Raw genomic sequence first — 17,336 nt, forward strand, 5'->3', positions numbered from 1 at the left:
CGTGCTACTGAGACGCCTTGTTCTAATTTCTCAGTTAGCTCTTATTTCTGTGCTACATTTAAGTTCACATGCCTTCTTTTAACTCCTCTATCACTTGATGCTATTTTAAATTGTAAGATTGCAAAATTATTTAATAAATAAAGTCACAATTCAGAAATCACAGAAACACTGTATACAACCTGACTGCATGATAGCTTGAGGCAGACTGAGATCGAAACAAAGCAAGTTGGTAGACCTGCAGTTTAGTGTCCCGAGTCACGTTCAGCTTGCAAGTCACTTCGTGCTGTTATCTGTAATCTGGGAAAACAGCTATTTGAACACATTTTCAGAAAATAATAAAAAACAATTTCCTGAATTTGATTATAAAAATAAAGGTAGGTAATTATCAAAACAATAATGGAAATAGGTAATTATTATTAATTTTTAATTAATAATAACACTGAAGTTTTCAGTAACCTGAAAAAAATAATATGGTTGAGAATAATATGTACATTACTGTACAGTGAGTCCTCGTATAACACGTGTTTACACTACGCAAATTCGATCATACACGATTTATAAATAGGGGAACGATATCTTATATAACACGAACCGAATTCGCTTATGCATGATTCGCCCTTGTGTTTACAAGAAATGGCAGTTGAACGCAGAATTACCCAGCCGAACCCAACACGATAGGAATGAAGAGAAGATTCTGAAAATGTATTTATGTTTTTTATATCAGTGAAGGGGAATCATATTTCACCATAATAACATAAAAACCAACACAATTCCAGCTATCGGTCTAATCGCAAATGCAGTTAGATCGAGTTTACTACCAGTTTATAACAGATTCCACTAGCAGAATTGCAACTGGAAATTGTTTTTATTGTTTTATGGTAGTAACCCCCAGAAATGTGCTTTAGTAAAATGTGAGGTATTAATAGTGTATCTCTGCCTTAACAGTGTTGTTTATGTGTATCAAGCTTGCCTCCTTGTTTTGTAATTTGCTTTATTCCCTAAAAATGAGTAAAATGCTTAAAAGGTGTGAAAAGGAAGTGTCCTGGTAAAGACACTGCAGATTTAGAGAGAAAAAGAAAAACAATATCAATAAACAGAGGCGGACTGGGTCAAAAATTCTTACCCGGGAAAATTTATAGTGGCCTCATACTATGATTTATGGCCAAAATCACAGTGGCCTCCGGCCCACCGGGGTTTACCCGGTAAGGCTTGTGGCCAGTCCGCCTCTGTCCATAGAGAAAAAATATGAAGTTGTGAACGCTTTGAGTGAAATGAAAGACGTGTGATATTGCACGTGCTTACAGACCTAAATGAGGCACCGCCGAGAATTACAAAGAATGCAGAGAAAATAAAAACAACTCAAAGTGTAATTAAAATCCATTAGACAAAGACAAAAGATAAAATCCTAGACAAAGAATTGGAAGAGATGGAACGGCTGTCATCTGTTTGGATAGAAAACCAAACAGAAAACAAGTTTGCTTATAATAGAAGCAAAAGCATTAGCAATATTTTATTATGTAATAGTCGTAATAAAATACTTACGTATTTTATTACGATTATTTATTGTGTTTGCTAATGTTTTGGTTACAAATGTGTGTTCGATCTTGGGTGGTCGGCACTTAACTCTATTTTTCCCATAGGGCCTGTTGTTTATATTGCACGATTTTGCATTGCACGAAGGTTTCTAGGAACACAACTATCGTGCTATACAAGGACTGACTGTATTATTATTTCTCCGGTCTGTTATATCGGGGTCCGTTATATCATGCAGCATATTAAGTAATTTATTATTGAAATGATACAATTTTAATGGAACTGAACCATTTCAATGTCAAACACAAACTATTTATGGCTAGTTTCAGGAACTCAGTTTCCTGGCTTCAGGGCTGTGGGGAATAGAATGTTGTTTAAGGAGTAGTCCTACAAGTTTTCAGTTTGATAATGATATTTGATTATTTACACTACAATGTATTCTAATTATGCATTATGCTTACAAGTACAATTGTTGTATAGTTATTAGACTTTCGCCTATAATTTAATTAACTCAAATTAATAAATATAGATAGTTATCAAAATCCCAAGAGTTACTCTCAAAATTAGTCGGAAGCGCTAACCCATCACGTGATACGAGCATGGAATCTCTTGTTTCAGTTGGTGAAGATGGGGGTGGAAGGAGTGGGTTTTTGTTTATATAGGTTGAGATTGATTGGTATAGCAAATGGAAGTTTTTTCTTGGCAACCTTGAAGATTTTGGGTATAAGGATATATTATGGAGGGAGATTAGGGTGGTTCTGAGGTTCGGTGGGGGGTGTTTGAGGGTATATCCATTGATATTTCTAAACTTTTTAATCTGTTATGGATTTATTTTTAAATCTTGACTGGTCCATCGCTGTATTTTATTTCCGTTATTAAGAGTTTTAGGGTCTTTTTTTCTGTAATCTTCTTCAGGCTATCTGTATGGAATAGCATTAGCATTAGTAGAGGCATAAGATGCAAGAAAGCAGGCTTATGCAGCATCATCCAAAAAAAAAAAAAAGTTCCCATTTCACCCCTCCGTTTGTTCCAATTACCTGTCCAGCTCATCCTTAAATTTATTTAGGCTATCAACTTTCACAACAAAAAATGGAAATCTGTTCCACCAAACAACTACCCGCTGGCTAAAGGCAAACTTCCTCACATCTATCCTACAACTGTCTTTCCTCAATTTGAATTTATGCCCTCTCAGGTGACGGTCTGCAAGAGGAAGAATCTCATCAGCATTGAGCATGCTCAAACCATTCAAGGCTTTACACACCTCAATCAAATCACCTCACAGGGTGCCTAGTCTCCAGACACTGTAATCTGCAAAACTTAAGCCTTTCTTCGTAAAGCAACCCTTTGTTCCATTCACTAATCGTGTTGCCCTTCTCTGTACTCGTTCCAACAGCTCTACATCCTTCTTAAAATGAGGCCTCCAGACCTGTATACAGTACTCAAGGCGTGACCTGAGCATTGCCTTATACAAGGGGATAAACACCTCCCTATCCCTGCTAGAAACATTCCTGTATATCATTGAGAAGACACCATGAGCTACTCTTGCAGGCCGTCTACTCTGCTCAGAAAACTTCACATCTGCCTGCACAATTACCACCAGGTCCTTTTCGTTCTCTACCACTGTCAGTGTAGTACCACAGAGTTGATACGTCACTCTGGGGTTATTGCTTCCCATATGCAGTACTCTTCATTTCTCAATGTTAAACCAGTTGCTACCCCTCAGCCCATCTACTCAACTTTTCTAGATCCTGTTGCAGCAGCATACTGTCATTAACAACCCTGCCGACTTTCATATCATCTGCAAACGTGGACATTAAGCCTGATATGCCATCATCAATATCATTTATAAATACAGAAAACAACAATGGACCCAACATTAGTCCATGATGAGCAGTGTCCATTGATTACCACTCTCTGTCTTCTCCCACTCGACTTTCATCAACCGGTGAAATACCACCACTTTGCTTATTGGAGGCTTGAAGTGGTGAAACCTATGTTTAGTCTCTAGAGCAAAGTTTCCGGCATCCCCCTCCCCCCATACTTCTCCTTCAACCCATGCACGGTACTAAGTACTATAGGTTTTGATACCTTTCGTGTTTGGGGTTTTCATAAAAAAAAAAAAAAAAAAAAAAAAAAGAAACCCTCCCTTTATACATAGCAGCAATTTGCCTCCAATGCCACACTGCTCCAATTTGTACAGCAGTCCTCCGTGTGCAACAGTATCAAAAGCCTTTCTAAGATCCAAATATATGTTATCAAAATTATTGCCTGTATCCAGTTCCTTAGTATTCAATCAGATTGGTCAGACAAGACTTCCACTTAATAAAACCATGCTGTATCCGAGCTATAACTGAAGTCTTGTGTAGATGATCCTGCAGTGCTTCTTTAACCAGTGTCTCCATTAATTTTCCTGGAACTAAACTAACAGGTCTATAATTACTTGTGTTGCCCTTTGATCCTCCTTTGTGAATTGGGGTCACATTTGTAATTACCTCGTGGAGGTTCTTGATTCTTGTTGATTGTGGAGCTTCTGAAACGGTTTATGTTTTACGCTTTCAAGGTTCTTCTGGAGTAGGATGAATCTGATTAATTTTAAAGCCTTAACTTAAATTTAATGTACAGTTAATCAACAATTAATAATTATCATTGTCATTATTGTAATAATCAAAACAGTTTTATGTGGACATTGTAATTTTATTTAATTTAATTTTAATAGTAATACAACACACTCAATTATTTAAAACTTTAAAAGTTGAAGGAATAATCCGTACCAAATTAAAAAGTTTAGAAATATCCATGAATATACTCAAGAAAAACTCCCCCCCCCCCCCCCCAACCTCGGAAACATCCTAATTTCCCTCCGTAATATATATATCCCTATAGCAAAATCTTCCAGGTTTGCCATGCAACAACCTCCCATTGGCTACACCAATCAACCCCAACCTATATAAACAGTCAACCCACTCCTTTCCACCCGTCTTCCCCAACCAAAACAAGAGGCTCCACACCCGATCATGGAAGGGATTACCCAGATCAGGTAAGCCCTTCCTACTAACTTTGAGAGTAACTCTAGAGATTTTCATAAACTATCTTTATTTATTAATTTATGAGTTAATTAAATTATAAGCATGTGTAATAATTATATGACAATTGTACATGTAAGGACAATAGCATAATTAGAGTACAGGCACTCCTCTACTTATGTAAAAACTATTGCTATGTTTGCTTATAAGAATCAGTTTTGAACACCTTCGTGATATTTTTCTAAAGCACATTTCTGGAGGTCACTACCATAAAACAATAAAAACAATTTGCAATTCCCAGTTTATTGGGCTTTTCTTATTGCATTTGTGATAATAATATCAATAGCTGGAATTGTGTGGGATTTTATGTTATTATGGTGAAATATGTTTCTCCTTCACTGAAATCTTCAGTCATGTAAAAAACAATTAAATTTTCTGAATCTTCTCTTCATTCCTATTTTTTGAGCTTGTAAAGTTGTTACTGCATATCTTACTTGCACGTATCATGTTAGTTGCAATGTGTGCATGCCGTGTTCTTGATTGCTTATTTTCTTACTGTTTTAAATTTTACAACCCAAAAGAAAAAGAAAGTATTAATTAAGTATTAATTAAACCATGTATTAATTAAACCATGTATGTAAGCATAAATTTATTTCTATTTTGCTAACCTGTGGAAAATATTCTTCTGATTTTCATGTATCATTTAATTTTTTAATTGGTAAGGTAGTAAAGTGTAAATTTGTGCTCTATATCTTTATTTTTATAGCCTGTGGTTAATATTCCTCCTATTTCGCTTATTAGAATAGCCATTTAATAGAATTAAAATTCAGTTTGCAAACGTGATCACAATGACCGGTGCTTACTGCATATCGTATAGTGCATAGTATTTTATTATGGAGAGTCTGTCATAAAGTGATTTGATCATAAATTAAATTAAATTACATATCGTATTAATATAAATTACTTTTGAATTAATACTATACTCCACATTATTATTCATTGTGCATTTTTTCAGCCTCATTTAACTCAGTTACAAATCGTGAAATGCTGTAAACAATACTGTACATGGTGAAGTTTGTTGGGGGTTATAATCTTAATGCACTGTACTGTACTGAACATGTATTTAGTATCTACAAGAACGAAGTTTGACTTACGTACAAAACGGACTTAAGTACATGAAAAAACACCGATTAAGTACTTAAGTCGAGGAGTGCCTGAACATTGTATTGTAAACAATCAGATATCATTATCAAACTGGAAACTTGCAGGATCACTCCTTAAACAACATTCTATTCCCATAGGCCTGGAGCCAGGAAACTGTGTTCCTGAAACGTAGCCATAAATAGTTTGTTTGGCATTGAGGTAATTAAATTCCTTTAAAATTGTATCATTTCAATAATAAATTACTTAATCCATCACATGATATAATAGTGTACTGTCTATCAAATCATTCACATAAGAATATAAATCTTGCAGTTCATTTTCATTTTGCATCCTTGTAATGCCAAATGAGAAGAGGCTGAGAATGGCCATGAGACAAAGGCTCCATTTGAGAAGAGACCATCACTAACTTGTGATCTGAGATTCCTAGAGGACCACTTACCTCGATCGGTTCTTGGAAGGGTTGTTCACGAGAAAAAAAATCAAAAGTTTTGACTTGTGATTAGGATTGTCTGGTATTCTTGTAGATAAATGAATAATCTGTGAGGACATTGGTAATTGCAAAAGCTGCAGCATCTTGATTGGATGAAGTTGCAAGCATTAAATTTGCTTAGGAAAAATAGCTTGCTGTTAGGAAAGGTGGATTGAAGAAAGTCAAGCTTCAAAGAGAGAGAGAGAGAGAAAGAGTCAGAGTTCTGAGTATACTTAGTGGAATTGGAAGATCAGTACATAAATTTGACAGAATTGGGTAAAGAGGTTTTAAGCCAGAGAAGATCAAAAAGAGGTTCCTCTTTTACACACACAAGTACAACCATCGAAGCAAAAGGAATCATACAGCAAATAGTTAGGACAACTGAGATGAGCAGTTTGAATCAACTGATAATTGGGATTCTGTCCAAAAAAGTGACGCTTGGCATACTGTAATTGGAAATGGAAATCATTGAGATTGGAACTGAAACCATGTATGTTTATGAAATGAATGAAGTGTTTGGGAGGTTTTGGTCTTTCTCAGATAAGTTTGTTCTGTTAGTTGGACTATTCGTGGTGTATTCAGTAATAAGAAAAGGTGGGGATATGGGTTGTATGAGGTAATGAAATGTTTGGATATGGTGTTACACACCAAGAATATACCCAGCTCTTTGACATTACGTGGCCTTGATAGTGTCCCCTACATGCATGCTATTCAGACTCCCTCAGGTCACTGTTTGACAGAGTAGAGGCATTATGTTTATACTCTAGCTGGTCTGGTGGACTGTCTAACAGCTGGCTGCAAACATTGTTTTAGAGCTATACCCTCAATGTAACAAAGGTTGGTTCTCAACATGGTGCCCTCATAACCATTACCCCCAGGTCCTTTTCGTTACTACCACTGTCAGTGTAGTACCACAGAGTTGATACTTTACTCTGGGGTTACTGCTTCCCATATGTAGTACTGTACGTTTGTCAATGTTAAACTTCATTTCCCACCTCTCAGCCTATCTGCTCAACTTTTCTAGATCCTGTTGCAGCAGTGTGTCATTAGTGCCCTTAACAACCCTGCCAACCTTCGTATCATCTGCAAAGTCGGACATTGAGCTTCATCAATATCATTTATAAATACATAAAACAACAATGGACCCAACACTTGAACCCTGAGGAGCTCCACTAATAACATTAGTCCACGATGAACAGTGTCTATTGAATACTAATCAACCATCCCTTTATCCGTAGTACCAATTTGCCTCCAAATGCCACACTGCTCCAATTTGTTCAGCAGTCTTCCATGTGCAACAGTATCAAAAACCTTTCTAAGATCCGAATATATGATATCAAAGTTTTTTTGTGACCACATCATAGTATCCAATCAAATTGGTCAGGCAAGACTTTCCCTTAACAAAACCATGCTGTGTCCGAGCTATAACTTAAGTCTTGTCTATATGAACCTGCAGTGCTTCTTTAACCTGTGGCTCCATTAATTTTACTGGAACAGAAGTTAAACTAACAGGTCTATAATTACTTGTGTCGCCCTTTGATCCTCCTTTGTGAATAGGGGTCACATTTGCACATCTCCAGTTCATAAGTATATCCCCTGATTACAGGAAGCTCTTGTAATTATGGCTAAGGGTTTGCTTACTTCCTTTGCTGCCTCCTTTAATATAACTGGATAGATCCCATCCACCCAGGGTGCCTTTTTTGTTTATCTTCAACAATTTCTCCTCCACTTTCCTCTCAGTTTTTACAAAATCATCTAGCTCACTGCCAGAGTTTAACTCACCTCCGGCATTCCCCTCCCTGAATAACTCCTCCTGTATGAATGCAGATGCACAATACTCTTTTAGTTTGTTAACCACTTGAGCAGGATCATCAACAGTTGAGTCATAAATATCCAGTGGACCAATCTGATTCATCCCTTTCCTTCTAGAGTTACATAGGTACAGAACTCTTTGTTGTTTATCTTTGCATCCTTTACCAGAGATTTCTCATAATCTGCCTTTGCCTGCCTAATCTCTTTTGTGACTTGGTTACAGACCAGCTTATATCTATCATAGGCTTCCATGTCACTCATTAATTTATATGTATCCCATTCCTTTTTTTTGTCTGCCACATGTCTCATTAGTTCTTCTGACATCCATTTAGGCCTAAACCTTGAACAATATTTCTTAGTTGGTATGTAAAGCCTAGTAGCTTCCAAGATAAGTTCTTTGAGTGCTTCCCATTTTGATTTTGCTGTTGGTAACATCATCAGTTGGTCCCACCGTATAGAATTTAAATACTGTCTCAGACCATCTTAGTTGCCTTTACGAAAACAAAAACCCTTCCCTTTACCCCTGATGCTAGTTACCTCTTTGAGTAAATCCCACTTCAGGACACTGTGATTACTGCCACCTAGTGGTTCCTTTATCTGCAGATTCTTAATGCATAATCATTACTGATAATCAGATCAGTAGTATTACTGCCTCTAGTTGCCTCCCGATCGTGCTGATGTAGAAAACAATCATCCAATGAATCCACAAAACCCTTGCTAGTGTGTGTGACCAACCCACAAATTCCAGTGAATATCTGGGAAATTAAAATCCCCCATTAGAAGACTCTCTGATTTACTGGCCCACTCTATTTCCCTGTACAGTTTCTTATTATACTAAACAGAGTCATTAGGCCTATAACACTCTCCCAATGCTTATGTCACACCAAACTGACTCGACACTGCACTGTCCAGCGATGTCGACTGGCTTCACTTCCTTGGATTTTATGTGTTTCTTAACTAATAGCATAATCCCTCTGCCCTTCCTATCTTGTCTATCCTTTCTGGACACATTGTACTCCCCAAATTGCAGTTCTGCATTCCTTATATCTGTGCGACACCACGTCTCTGATATCCCAACAATATCTGACTTTGATGTTTTGAGCAATACCTCAAATTCATAAAATATATTTACCATACTCCTAGCATTGGTGCATACGCAAGTATACATGCACCTGTTCCTATTCTTAGCCACCCTAACACAATCCATGTGTTTACTTGTACCGCAATGACTCCCAGCAGTCTCTGAAATACCCTGCATCTTGTTTTCCAGGCTGCTGCTCATTCCAATAGAAGCAATGCAAGAATCCCTTTCACCTCCGCCAGTGGCTCCTGTTAATCTGTTAGCGCCTGTATCCCCCCCCCACAATCTAGCAGTTTTCCCACCCACCTAACACTGCCTCGATAGCATCAGCAAATATTCTTGCACCCTTTCTATTTAAATGTATCCCATCCCTGTAGAAGCAGTCTATCCTGTTAACAAATACAGATTAGCTGAAAAAAATTCTACCCCTTGAGCCTTGCACAATCTTTTCAGGGCCGAATTGATCGACAAGGCTCTCATCATATACTCCCTCTTTCGTGTCTGGGCAGAATTGGAGACACTTTCAAATTCGACCCTAATTCACGGCTTTTCTTCAACAGTGACCTGTACTTGTTAAGTAATTCCGCCTAGAGGCAGAATTACTAACTAGGAGGAAATAGTTTTTTAATATATATATATATATATATCAATAATAGGAGCAATTTATAAATATTTTATATAATGTAATATAATCCAGATACAGGTAGATTGTGGTCAGCATGTTAAATTACATAAGTTTATATATTTATACATGTATTGATTCGGTTTTTTACATTTTCGGCCTCTACCTATATAACTAACATAATATCCGATTAAATAGCTTTTACCTAAGCTATAATATATTATATATATATATATACATAAATTCACAAACTGTTAGTTATTTCTGTTGGGTATATTTAATAATACATTTATTATTTGTTTTAAATGCTTTCAATGTTCTTTTCTGAACATTGCATGAAATTTAAAAGAAAAAATATAAAAAATTAAAATATTTAAATTTAAAAACAAACAAATACAATTATAACATGGAATCAGTGAGACGGTTAGGTTTGATGGAAGCACACAGTTTTTTTAATACCAGGATCTATTGTGAATAGGGTTACTGTCAGCTCTTATACCGACTGTAGTCTCTCTCTCTCTCTCTCTCTCTCTCTCTTTATTTAATCTCCTTTAAAACGGAAAACCCTGTTTCGCAGTAGGAAGTGGAAAATGGCAATAAAATTCTAATTTTCTTATCCGAAATTCATGGATATTCATTTTGAATTTTGCTAATATTAGTGCTATTAAAGTGAATTTCCAGTGACTGGACACTACCGATCTCAACCAATTCTTCTTCTTCTTCTTGTAAATTAAGTTCTAACATCAGAAGGTTTCTTGTTGCAAATGGGTCTCTTACCCACAAATATTTTTTGGTATCAAGGGATGGAAAGTAATGCTCAATTTTTCGTTATTACATTATTTTAATATAGTTTGTTTTGGCAATCAAGGGAAGCATTTATAATTTTTTTTCATTTAAATATTTTTTACATATACTCAACTTCTCTAAATTTTCCTATGGGCCTTGCATACTGACATTTAATTCATAATAAATGAATTAAATATCAGTATGCAAGAAAAGAACTAGAAAAGCTAATTTACAGCACCAAATTTCATCCCTTAAATAATCACAAAATTTTGATTACTCTGGTGAAAAAAAATGAGTATTTCCTCATGCAACTCATCCATATGCATAAGTACATTTCCTTTTGAAGCCATCGAACCTCAGTACATCATTAAAGAAAAGTGGTGCAGATTTCAGTTCCTTGCATAATTTTTCCAAAAATATGTATTTTTTTTGTCTACTTTTGATATAATTGATCATTTTAACCACTTGATCAAGTACAGGTTTTAAATTAGGTTCAACTCTCTACGCTACTAGTACTTCTCTGTGTCTAAAACAGTTTGTTTTACTAATATTTGAATTGTGTCGTTTTACTAAGTTTACGAATCCTTTTAGTGCTCCTGCCATCGCGGGAGCACCATCGGTACAAATGCTGACCCATGACTTTCATAATATACCACACTTTTGTAAATAATTATTCATTACTTTGAAAATATCTTGGCCGGTTGTTATTTCATTGAGTTCATTACAACAACAAAAACATAGTAATAATAATTGTGTCATTTTCAATAAACCTGACAAAAGCTAATAGCAGGCTTTCCTGCTGATATCTGTAGAATTATCTACTTGCAATGCAAACAGTCGCCCAAAATTATTAATATTTCGAATAGCTTGTTCTTCAATATCATTAGACATTTCTTTCATACGCCTGCTAATTGTGCTGTTCGAAAGTGGTGCAGTCATTATTCTTCTTTTGAGCTTCCTCTCCCAAAATACTTTCCATGGTTACCTGACATGCTGGTAAAAATCACACTTTCTGCAATCAGGTGAGATTTCCTTTTTTTTTTTTTCACCAGTTCGGCTACTAAATAGCTGGCTTCTTGCGCTTTATCAGATATTTTAGCCATATTATAAAATTCTGTACCTTGTTTTATAATAGAGGCCAGCAGTCTTTTAAAATACCCCACAGTTTTGGATGATAAATTGTCGTGTTTCACAGAAAAATGACACTGCAATTTACTCGGCACCATTGATTCATTCGACAATTTTAAACTACATGCCACTCAAAGGTTGACGACAATCTTGGGTACTAGCATATGAAAATCCCATCCCCAAATAATCATCATCATATTTATTTATGATAATATGTTTTCTTTTTTGATGTTGATGGTTGCTCGTTTTTGTTTTGGTCATTTTCTCCAAGCTCGTTATCAAGTTGACTCTTCTGATTTCCTTTCACTAAAAATTTATCCATCGCTGATAATTTCTAAAAAAAAATGTACTATTACGGTTAATTTAAATTATATCTGTTCTATATGAATTATCTGAATATGATGTTTTAGAGATATAAAAGCACAAAAAGTACTTTTAAAACACAAAGGAAATTTCTTACTACGCTGCTTACAAGTTGCACTTATACAACTGCAGAATGCCTGGGAAAGACCCTCAAGTGATAAGAATGAAGGTGAACAGATCTATTTCTAGGAATCAAAAGGTGAATAAAGGATTAAAGGTGAACAGATCTAGTACTAGGAATCAAAATGTGATGTCACATTCACTGCTTGAAGGTGCTGGGATCAGTGCAGCGTAAATAAACAAATTTTTTATTTGCATTTTCCGTGGCACACCCGAAGCATACTCCCGGCACACAGGTTGAGAAACTGCCTTGATCTTTGCCAATGACTGTGGACACACAGATAGCAGTTGACAGGTGTGACTTCTCGGTACAGTAATGGCTTTACAGCAACACTAAATTGTGGAATGCTCTTGAGAATGAAACCCTTTAGCTATAAAAAACTAAAGTGATTAATTCTTAATCCTTTTCGCTCTTAATTCTTGATTTCCAAAGCATCAGCTCTATTTCCTTAGTGGCCAGAGGTGTGAACAATGCGTACCCATGTCTTTCGAAATCAGTTCATTATATGGAAATTTTCTTCTTTATACTGAAACTATTTTCAATGTAATGACTGAGGGGAAATCAGAAAAGCTCGCTACATAGAAAAATTCACTATATGAAGTTCGTTAAAGAGAGGTCTGACTGTATTTATGGTGATGCAGGATTGTGTAGAACTTCAACCACAAGAACTTTAACTATGGAGATAGTTGCAAAAAAAAAAAAAAAGAAAGAAAAAAAAAGAATTAGGGTACGGTCATTTCAATTTCCATTAATTAGCTACCATTATTAACAATAAAAACAACCATTTATATTTAATACTTGATTTATTTTTTAATTTGTATTTCTGCATTCCTTATCAATTCAAGTTGGTTTCTCTGATATAAAGATACATCTTATTTTTAGGAAAAAGAACTTGAAGATAAACTACAGAATTTAGCAACGGATATTGCACCTCTATACAAAAAAATAGCACCAGATTCCTTTAACAATCAGGTATGTTTGGGACTTGGTATGTATGAAATTACTTTTTTTTCGCTTGTACTCATTGTATAAAATGTGAAATTCTTCACCAACACCCTAAAAATGCCTTCCATGGTCTTTCAACAGAAGGATGTCAGAAGAATTCTGACAAACCTTGATGCCAAGAGCCCTTCTAGCATTTCTCCATTTGTTCCCAAAACCTGTGTTCTGGTTATGTGTTGCTGTTTTACACTTTGTTATTCCACAGATGCTTTTGCTTCTGCATGGAAATCTACCCATATCCAATCAATTCCTAAAAAGTATGACAAAGCCCTCCCTTTCGATTATCATCCCATTATGCTTACCTTTACACCTTCCAAAGGAGAAAACTGTCAATTCTTAAAATAGCTTGAAACTTTCCATCTGAACAGTGGTCACCAATATGGATTCTGTCATTGTCAATCTACTGGTGGTAGCAGTAGCGTAGGAACGCCTTGGCATTGGGGCAGGTGCCAAGGGTGCTGGTATCAGAAAGGCGCCACTGACAGGCCACATCAGTTCTGTACCAAGCTATTTTGACACCCAATGGCACCCCTAGATGACGTCGCATCAGGATAAGAACAGAAGGTGGGGTGAAAATTAATTTCTGCCAGATGGCATGTTTTCAGAGGGCGATTCAAGCCTGCATGCTTCCTTAAATCTCAGCATAGATCTGTTGGCAGTCCAGAATGTAACTTTGAAGGGACCAATTAAGCAACTGAATCAGCGTGTGCTCGAATGCATAACAGTTGGCAATTTACGCATGGTGTACGTTCTACTGAATAAGTTAGAAGTTATAAATAATGTGTATAGTGTTTTTGTGTTTGCTATATAAACAGTTCTTAGTTGTTTTAACACTCAACAACAGAAATGGGCTCACATTTGATGAGTTTGGGCTTGACATACCCAGGGTTCTGAGCTGGATATCATCATTCTTCTCTTTCTTGGTGATTCCCTTCTACTTCTGACTCTTGTTTCTCTCTCTCTCTCTCTCTCTCTCTCTCTGAGTAACTTAGAAAATTTTTTTTTTTTTTATTTATTTTATTTTTTTTGTGCAGCAAGAGGCTCATGCTGCCTTCACCATATAGCTAATAATAACATTTCACGCTGAAGGCCTCAGCGAAGTTTCAAAAGCTGCCACCATTTCATATTTAGAAGGTTTAATAACTTTGTTGTCCTCATTTTCTTCTCCTTGTCATCAATATTGTCACTAGTTCTTAAATTTGAATTTTTTTTTTTTCCCTTGAACCTGTCTAAAATGTCGGATTCACTCAGATATTCAACTAGTGTGATCATGTAAACAGAAATAGAAACTTACTGCAAAGTGTGGATGATTCATTTCCACGAAACAACAGATGACCACTTGTCACGGTAAAGGAAAACCATTCTTTCCTAAATCTCTAATAGGATATTTACAGTAGGTTGACTAGAGTCCAAATATGGAATATGCCTTGATCTGCACACTGGCTATGGATTAGAAAGTAGTTGCCCAGCTCGACTTCTCAGCGTGTGGGACAGGTAGTTGGAGCAGTTTTACGGGTACCACTAAGTTGCAGATGGTAATCTCCTTAGCTTGTAATTCATGCTTAGCAACACCAGTATTGCCTAAATTGCTTGCAGGCCATAAGTGCGAACAATGCATATCCACTTAAATCTCTTGTAATCCATTCGTTATATGCCAAATTTGCTTCATTCTTTGGAAACTATTTTAAATGTAATTACCAATGGGAATTCAAAAAAAAATTCACTAAATAGAAAAAATCGCTAAAAAGAAGTTCATTAAACAGAGGTTCGACTGTACTTAATATTAAAGAAGTTTGTTTATAAATGGGTACTGCACATACATAATTTCGACTACTAAGGTAGTTTGAATGCACCGTTGAATTATATATTTCATATTGTGAATACCTTAACAACGACTTGTCATGGTTTGCACTACCTCGAATAAGTAACGTTTCACCTATGGAAAAGACTAATGTTAGTTATTCTTGGCGAATGCCACCACCCAGAGATCACCATTTAAAAAATGGTATGGGATAAGATACTGTGTTATCCACATACTGTCCCTATTAGACTTAGGAAAGCAAAAAAAGGTGTAGGGAAGTGACAGTAGGAGAGGAAGAATAAATGCCGTCGAAAGAGGAAACGGCTGGTTACTTCTCATTCATAAATCTCTTGAATAGGCAACATTTCCCCATTAGGAAAGACTGTTGTTACCTTCCTGTGGTAACTCGGGCAGAATCAAGCCCCTGCATAAGGCACCGTTTTGGAGCTTGTTGGCTTCTCATCGGTAGGTGTGGTGGGTATCCTGTTGTTGCATTAGTGACAATGCAGTTATGAAGTATAACTCTACAATATGAGAGATGCTTGATAGTGTACGTAGTTTAATCTAAAAATATTTCTTGGATAAATGCTTAAGAATATGAAGAAGTTTGTTTATGCATGGGTACTGCACATACACCATTTTTAATACTACCAAAAAAAAAAATATATATATATATATATATATATATATATATTAGGCCATCCAAATATTTAAATTCATATGCCGTGCTGTCTGTCTTATATTTGTTAATTGCATTAGCATTTAGCATTAGCATTAGTAGAGGCATATGATGCAAGAAAGCAAGCTTATGCAGCATCAGCCAAAAAAAAAAAAAAAAAAAAAAACCTTTCACTTCACCCCTCCGTTCGTTCGAAATACCTGTCCAGCTGAGCCTTAAATTTATATAGGCTATCAACTTCAACAACAAGGGGTGGAAGTCTGTTCCACCAACCAACTACCTGCTGGCTAAAGGCAAATTTCCGCACATCTATCCTACATCTGTCTTTCCTCAATTTGAATTTATGCCCTCTCAGGTGATTATTCTGAGCAAGAGGCAGTATCCCATCAGCATTGAGCATGCTCAAACCATTCAAGGCTTTGTACACCTCTATCAGATGACCTCGCCGCTGCCTAGTCTCCAAACACTGTAATTTGCAAAACTTAAGCCTTTCTTCATAAAAGGCGCCTCCGTAGCCAGGTGGGAAGGAGCAGCAGTGCATAGCACACGTTTCTTGATTAGACCGGGGTTCGAGCCCGTCACCACCAAATACGGAGGATGCGGAAAGGTCAGGGAATGACCACCGCATATTCCCGGTGCAATATGGCCTCAGTTGCTAATGCTCCTAAAAACCAAACAACGAATCTTCATAATAGTAACCCTTCATTACGTTCACTAACCTTGTTGCCCTTCTCTGACACTCGTTCCAGCAGCTCTACATCCTTCTTGAAATGAGGCCTCCAGACCTGTATACAGTACTCAAGGTGCGGCCTGACCATTGCCTTATACAAGGGAATAATCACCTCCCTATCCCTGCTAGAAAAATTCCTGCATATCATTGATAAGACACCATGAGCTACTCTTGCAGCCCATCTGCACTGCTCAGAGAACTTCATATCTGCCTGCACAATTACCCCCAGGTCCTTTTCATTCTCTACCACTGTCAGTGTAGTACCACAGAGTTGATGCCTTGCTCTGGGATTGCTGTTTCCCATATGTAGTACTTTACATTTGTCAATGTTAAACTTCATTTGCCACCTCTCAGCCCATCTGCTCAACCTTTCCAAATCCTGTTGCAGCAGCATAGCATCAGTAGCATCCTTAACAACCCTGCCAACCTTTGTATCATCTGAAAACTTGGACATTAAGCTTGATATACCAATATCAATATTATTTATAAATACGGAAAACAACAATGGACCCAACACTGAACCCTGAGGGACTCCACTAATAATATTAGTCCACAATGAGCAGTGTACATCCCATTATGTGTTCTGTCTTCTGCCACTCAACCATCCTTTTATCCATAGCTACAATTTGCCACCAATGCCACACTGCTCCAATTTGTGCAGCAGTATTCCATGTGCAACAGTATCAAAAGCCTTTCTAAGATCCAAATATATAATATCAAAGTTATTCCATGCATCCAATTCTTTTGTGACTACATCATAGTATCCAATCAAATTGGTCAGGCAAGACCTTCCCTTAACAAAACCATGCTGTGTCTGAGCTATAACTGAATTCTTGTCAAGATGATCCTGCAGTGCTTCTTTTACCAGTGCTTACATTAATTTTCCTGGAACAGAAGTTAAACTCACAGGTCTATAATTACTTGTGTTAGCCTTTGTGAATTGCGGTTACATTTGCACATCTCCAGTCTTTGGGTATCTCCCCTGAGTCCAAGGAAGCTCTCAGAATTATGGCTAATGGATT

General features: G+C 36.6%; 1 protein-coding gene across 1 annotated transcript in view; it reads left to right on the plus strand.

Annotated features, from left to right (window-relative positions):
• Positions 1-17,336, plus strand: part of LOC150088169 (uncharacterized) — a 311,939-nt gene that overhangs the window by 227,318 nt on the left and 67,285 nt on the right. Inside the window, exon 7 of the mRNA XM_090370054.1 lies at positions 12,985-13,074. Within this exon, the coding sequence (XP_090226180.1) occupies positions 12,985-13,074 (90 nt within the window). The remainder of the gene's footprint in view (positions 1-12,984; positions 13,075-17,336) is intronic.

The sequence above is a fragment of the Mastigoproctus giganteus genome, chromosome 3 (genome assembly GCF_048544385.1).
Source record: "Mastigoproctus giganteus isolate SK-2022 chromosome 3, ASM4854438v1, whole genome shotgun sequence".
NCBI lineage: Eukaryota > Metazoa > Arthropoda > Arachnida > Uropygi > Thelyphonidae > Mastigoproctus > Mastigoproctus giganteus.